We start from the raw sequence: 7,263 nt of genomic DNA on the forward strand, positions 1-7,263 counted from the left end.
AAGGCAAAGCGGGATTTGGGGGCTGGTGCTTAGCAAAGTTGTCCACAGGCAAACACAAGGTTTACCACCACCCAAAGCGCACTGATGGTGTGTTACACCAAGCCTTACAGATGAAGGGGTAAAGATGAGTGATGAGCATGACTTCAATTATCCTAGGAATCTTGCCCGAGGCACTGAATGCTGGGCTGTACCTCAAGATTTCCTGATGTCAAAATAAAGAGGAAGAGTTCACCTGATGTCAAGACGCCTTAAGCAATAGATAGCTGCACATGAAATGTTAAAAGGGGCAAAGAAAGAGCCAGTGATCCACTCTTGTCAATAATGCAATCTATCTACAGTTTACTAACAAGAAGCGAGTGCACAAGTCATCTAATGTCCAATGAAAAGTATTTTCATTGCACGTGTTCTGAGGGAATCTGCCATGAGGGTAGTGTGAAATGAGTGCTCCTGAGAGCCCTCACTGCTCCCTCATAATAATAAGCCTTGCATTTGATGGTTGCACCTTATCGCGTCGTTGAGACGTCTCAAAGCGCTTCACAGAATACACTGTAAAGTGGAGTGACTGTGGGCTTTTAGTTTTGCTATTTTGCTAGCTTGTCAGGGTCAAAAGCATGATTGCAGCTTGTTAGTTAGTGATGGAGGTGATTGCAAACTGAGACTGCGTGAGGTGGGAAATAGGCAGAAACCAGCGATGGGAACGCATAATAATACTACTAATAATAATAAGCATAGTGTCACCAATGTTGTATTCAATGCCTTTTTGTTATTAATGCCGAACACCCTTGTCGTGGGGGGAGGGGGTGAGAAAAACTGCTTGCTACTGTGTCCCGCAACTGTGTGTTTTTGGCTTTCAGGAGACACAAGAATATGAGGTCTCAATTTAAAGATGGATTGGTTTTTTTCCACTGCAGAAAAGCCCGTCTTGCCTTCAGGAATATTTCTCAGCACCTCCGCCTCTCCCTTCCCTTCCCCTCCACGACTGTTTTGACTCATCCCCTTTGCTTTTCCGAAGCCTGATTCTCAGACCACCCCTATCTCTCGCGGCAGAGACTTGAGAGTAGCAGCACTTGTCGGCAAAAAAATAATGTCAAATCTGCTTGTGCAGTGAGTTTTCAAGTTACGTATTCAGTGTACCTGTAATTTCTTTCTGTGCACATTGTAAAGAACGGCCACATAAATAATACTGCGATTTTATCCTTCAGTGTTAAAGAATGCCTCTCTAGAAGAGATAAAAGTCTGGACTCTAGACCTTTTTACAATGTATTTATTCATTTGTTTTAAAATGTAAAAATTGTGGTAATGATGCATTTTTCTACATCTTTTCACGGTGCGTTACACTAACCACTGGGCCTGGAGTCAGCTGGTTCCGACCTACTCTAACTCAGCAGAACAGATTGAGTCACAGAGTGTTAGGTATTGATCTGTCCAAGGAATCTTATTACAATTATAATAATAATAATAATCCTTGCATTTGGTAGAGCGCTTTATCACGCTGCCAAGACGTTTAAAGAACTTCACTTGATATGCTATAAAGCGGTGCATCTCTGTGTGCTTTGTGGGCGAACGCGGCAGCCGATTTGAGCGCAGCAAATGTCCCCCCCCCCCCACCCACCACACTCACACACAGTGCCGTGGAGGGAGAATAGTGACATTTAAAGACTTCAGTTGAGGTACTGGAGGGGAAGAGGATAATCCTTTACGTTCCCAGATGAAATGTGCCGATGTGGAATCAAAAGTTTGGGTGCGACTGGTGTAACTTTATAATTACAAACCGTCCCATGTTTTTTTCTTGTTTTGCTGAGCGAAAACTTTAATCGGACCACGGAACACGTCGACGTGTCGGGTGCCCACCACAGGTCCCACGTTCAGGTCCGCATTTGGCTGACGTCCCACAGTTAGTGTAGTGCTCTGCTTTCCTGGACGCTGCGGAGGTGAACGATAGTACCCGGAGATGTTAATAGCATGCACTGATTGTAGAGATCATTCGAAGTACAGTATATTTGTCCCGCCATTTATCACACCTGACCTCACAACGAACGCTATCTTATCCCGTCAATATTTTCCGAGTCCTTTCGAAATGCCTGTACTGTAATGTCGCTTGCACCTGCATGTCGCCAGATGGCGCTGATAATTAACTTGGCTTTCGTTCTCAATACTTCGGCACCAGATCTCACCAGGTCCTGGCCATTTTAATGAACTGCAACAAAAATGTTTTCATGTCCCGAGCTTAAGGAAGTTATTTGGCAGCCTCATGGCCATTCCAGGCACGTGTACCCATCAGCACTGCGCCCAAGAGGCACTTGCGTACTCTCACGCGGCGTAAAGTTGTCCGGAAATGGCAGTTCGCAAGACACAGCCACTTGCGCACGACTCCTCGTCCATTAAACGGCGGGGTGGGGGCCCGGGCCATTTATTGTTTATTGTGCCTTTTCCGTTTCATTGTTTTGTTCTCTCGCTCTCCCTCTCTGCTCTGCTTTCCGTGTCGCGCAGCGGGCCTGAGATTCCAAATCCAATTGAGGTCGTTTTAGACGGCGTCCTGTGACAATGATTCATTCGGAAGCTGCTGACGCTTTTAACCGTCTTTCAGGTCATCAACAACAACAACGATAATCCTTCCATGTGATCCAGGGCCTTTCATGTCAGGAAGCTGTTCTCAAAGCGCTTCACAGGATCTAGTGTAAATTGGGGTGACTGTATGTTTGTGGACGAACGCGGCGTCGATTTTCCGGCAAACTAAACTTTTAAAGCAAATTTCTAGGCGACGTTCCCAGGATTGATGGGCTGAAAGACCTCCGGCTGTGCTGTAAAATTCTATGATTCTCTTGAGCGGAATAGTATCTCTACAGATTAGATGCATGATTCAGAATGACTCTATTTAGCCCTGTTGAACCACTGCGCTTTTTTTAACGTTGATAAAACGCTTGTCGTCTGTGTTATTTTCTTTGACACCACCGCGCTCTCGTCTGCCTGTAATTCATGTGCATTTGATTTTTCCCATAAAGCTTGACAAATCCTGTTAAGAGTGTGGCATGGCTAATGTGCTTTGTGTCAGTTGCCACATGGAATCACCTGTCCTTTTTTTTTGTTAAAATCACTGTGTTTAATCGGTATAATCTGACCTGCGGTGAGACTGCTCTGTTGCTTTTGGTATGAAATTGGTTTTAAGACAGACGTGCAGTGAATATAACCACCCTGGAAGAAAGTAGTCACTGACGACTGTCACTAACACACATCTCCTTCTGTGGGGTAGTTTATAAAAGATTTCCATTCGACAAGTGTTATTGATAGAATGTGTTTCCCCCACACCACCCCCATACCTGGAATACATTTGTCAAGCGGATGGATTTATTATAGTATAAAATTCATATTTTTGTAGTAATTCTCTGCTGAAAGCAGAAAGTGATTGAATGGCATTTAATATCATTGCCTACCACAAGCCATTAGTATTACAATAACCACACGTGAAAGATGTGAGTTCTACGTTAGACTGAAATGAGAGTATTTCTGCAACACAAACGTGAAACAGAACTTGGGAGAGTCGGTAGCTCAGGTCTGCTCACCTTTGACTGAGGTGATCAAAGACTAGCGAAATTGGGATTGTTCTCCTTAAAGCAGAGAAGGTTAAGGGGAGATTTAACAGAGGTGTTCAAAATTCTGAGGGGTTTTGATAAGAGTTCATAAGGAGAAACTGTTTCCATTGGCAACTGGGTGAGGAACCAGGGCACATAGCTTTAAGATAATTGGCAAAAGAACCAGAGAGGAAATGGAGACATTTTTTTAGAGTTGTTATGGTCTGGAATGCACTGCTTGAAAGGGTGGTAGAAACAGATTCCATAATAGCTTTCAAAAGGGATTTAGATAGGGACTTGAAAGGGAAAAATTTGCAAGGATATGGGGAAAGAGCGGACGAGTGGGACTGATTGAGTAGCTCTTCCAAAGAGCCAGCACAGGCACGATGGGCCGAATGGCCTTCTTCTGTGCTGTAATATTCTATGATTGTCTTATAACGGAGAACTTTGCAATAGTGTGTTGTCAAAAGATTCATTAAAAGCACTGTGATGCTGTGTGTGAATTGTGTAACTGTAATCGGAAAGCGTCATTTTATTTTCTATCTGCTTGGGCTCCTTTTTTGTTGGCCCGTTGAAATGCCAACCGAACAAAAAAAAGCACTCAAAAATTATTTGTTTCTCTCTGACTAATAAAATACGACAAATTTAGCTTTGTCCAAGGTCCTGGTAAGGCGACCTACTTTAAAAAGGAAGAGATGAAAAAAGCATAAATTTGACACACTTGATGCCACACACAACACCATTGTAAGGCCAACAGGAAAGGACATTGCAATTGTCTATTAGAAATGTGTTTTCTGTATAGTAGCCATGTTACATAACGTGTAAATTAAACACAGTTGTATGTTTTTCGGAAGTTTTATTTCCATTCATCTGGTGAAATGTTAGAATTTGACTGGGTAATTCCTCAGCCATTACCATCGAGCCGTATTTACAAAATAACAAGTTGTGTTCCTATGTATTATATTGCCAAATTATATAGGATGTTGTATTATAACTTTCATTGAAAATAGTACCTGTAGTACTCCCCCCACCCCCACCACCTCCCATTTAAAGGGCCTTTGTGAACGTGATTTGAATGGAACTATTCACCCATTTGCTTTATACAGTGCGGCCATGGTTTGAAACTCTGGGATTGAGTCGGGAGTGAGATGGATTGATTATTCCTGCCTGCCAGATTTATCGTGAGGATCACATTGTCTGAGTATTAGGATTATGTTAAGTCCAGCATTTGTTTCTCGCTGTTGTTGTAAACTTTAATGAACAAGTTATTAAATTTTATTTTAAATACGAACATCAGTTTTGTGCCCATATTTGTTATTTGTATTACTGTTGTGTCAAATCGTTTGACATATCAGTGAAGGAAATCAATTCACCCCCATATTGGGTTGGGTTGGGGGGGGGCGGGGAGAGAGAGGAAACTTTTCCCTCCAAGGCCTTGCCTTGCTCCACTCGACCTGTGACAACCTGCATCCTTACCGACCCAGCCACTCTCTTCGTTCAGCCTGATCCATGTCCACCGCCCTATCCAACCCACCATCAGCAGGCTTTCAGCCATTCTGCCCCCACTCCATGGAGCTGCATCCCAGAGTCCATCTGACTCACCCACTTTCAAAGCCCCCTTAAGACTTATACTTTTCGTCCCCCCCTGTTCCGTTCTCCCAAACACAGGTGACCTGCCAACCGTGTAAAATGCTTTGAGACATGAAAGTCTGTGTATAAATGTAACTTGACTTGTATCGCAATTTGGTGATAATCCAGCGTTCCCTTAAATGGATTGAACCGCCAATTTACTTCCCAACAACAATAAATTGCATTTATATAGCGCTCCTCACGCAGGGTAGAGCTCTTGTCTAAACTTTTTTATACCGTGCCAAAAATAAAAGACTGAAAGGAACACAGCAAGCGACTGTATGAAAAGTAAAATCAAGGCTGCCACCATGAGAATCAGTGACATTAGGAATTTCCTATTCTCGTTGCACATAATCCAAGTCAACTTCTCCACTCCAAAAAGGCAGGGTGTATGAAATGCCTTGGTTTATGAAAGATAAATGCATTTTGATCAGAAGCCCAAATTGTTTGAAAGCATCAGAGCATAAACCGTAATACGATTATGCAATTTCATTCATGATTTATTGAATGAGGCAGAAGTGATGCTGTTTCCCCTGGATGTTAAGAGTTCTTCACAATGTCTTTCATGGCTCAGAACAGCTGATGAACGCAATGATTATGTTTGCAACTACTGAAATGAGTATTGTATTCACAACGTAGCTAGCGGAGGTGCTGGTTAATGATGATCTATTGTCGAGATTTGTTCGTCGTCAGGGTTCATCGATGTTCTTCCAGGACTCCTGAATCGGAGTGGCGCATCGGACTTATTATAAATCCCCCGAAAAAATGTGTTTAAAAGAAATTCAGAGACTATCCTTTTCAATCCAGACACTGTATTGAATTACAACCTGCTCACTCGTTCATTAAACGGCTTTCAGATGATTGATTTAATCCCCATCATATACAGCATTCCCAAATTCCATCGTAGCGTGGCCCCCTTTTTTTTTTTAACATATCGTCAGGGTGTCTGACACACGCCGAAGCACATCACAACGGTTACGAATAGCCGAACCAGAGTTCCACGCCTGGCAACTACACGCGGAAATTTCCACGTCTGGAATGGAATGCACGTCCCCTCTCTTCGCTCGTGCTCTCCCCCACCCCCACCCCCTCCCCGCGGCTCGGAGTCAGGCCCCGCCACCGTTAAGCCCTCTGGGACGCTACCCCGCGTGGAGGGCGCTCGCTCGGTGAGGGCACGTTGTCGCTGTTGGTTGCTGTCCTTCGGGTGAGACGTTGAGCCACAGCACAACGGCCGCAACCACAACAACAACAACAACTTGCATTCACACGCGGCGCCCCTCACGCGGGGGCAGCGTCCCAGAGCGCTCGACAGCAGTGACTTTTTCGGCGGTTTGGGAAATCGGGACCGAAACACAAAACATGGACAGAAGACAAAAGACACAGAGGAACCACCAACAGATGGTCCAACACAGGGGTCAGGCGCCTAGCCCCGCCCCCCTCCGTCACCCAGCCCCGCCCCCCTCCGTCACCCAGCCCCGCCCCCCGCGCCCGCGCCGCAACAAAGTATCTGCTCGCGATCACGTGGGTGATCCCGACGCCCCGCCGTGAACTACAAGTCCCAGAGGCCCCCCGCGCGGCAAACGCCCCGGGGCCACGTGACCGCGATGGCTGCCGCTTGGCGGGTTGGGATGAGCGGCGCTTGCGCAGTAAGGCGGCGTTGTGTGGGCCCCGCCGGCCCCTCGCCCTGAACCGCAGCCGCCAGGCGGCGCTGCGCGGACAAACCAACGCACGCAACCGCGGCGCTGGTGGTCACAATAGTCGCCGAGGAGACGCGCATGCTCGGTCGCATCCAAGCTCGGTCGAGGGTAAAATACTCGCCTTACGCGGGCGCGTGGTGACATCAGACCCGCGAGGAGGAGGAGTTCGGATGGGCGGCGCCTGCGCAGTGAGATCGGGAGCAGAAAGTCCCACGCGCGTGCGCAGCGGTAGGACCGGCCTTAACGCCGCACGCGCATGATCGCGAGCGAGAAAGCGCGCGTGCGCAGTAAAGGATCTTCCCCCCTCCCTCCCTCCCTCCCGGCGGCGGGTGAATCGTGACCTCACGCGCTTGCGCGGTGGGAGCCGC

The 7,263-nt window shown here is 46.5% G+C and overlaps 1 protein-coding gene across 1 annotated transcript in view; it reads left to right on the forward strand.

Moving 5' to 3' along the window:
* sez6b (seizure related 6 homolog b) overlaps nucleotides 1-5,921 on the forward strand; it is a 154,397-nt gene extending 148,476 nt beyond the window's left edge. The window contains exon 18 of the mRNA XM_042338562.1: nucleotides 5,838-5,921. Coding sequence (XP_042194496.1) covers nucleotides 5,838-5,921 — 84 coding nt within the window. The remainder of the gene's footprint in view (nucleotides 1-5,837) is intronic.
* The last annotated feature ends 1,342 nt before the right edge of the window (nucleotides 5,922-7,263 follow it).

Source organism: Callorhinchus milii, unplaced genomic scaffold, assembly GCF_018977255.1.
Source record: "Callorhinchus milii isolate IMCB2004 unplaced genomic scaffold, IMCB_Cmil_1.0 Scaffold10, whole genome shotgun sequence".
NCBI classification, from domain to species: domain Eukaryota; kingdom Metazoa; phylum Chordata; class Chondrichthyes; order Chimaeriformes; family Callorhinchidae; genus Callorhinchus; species Callorhinchus milii.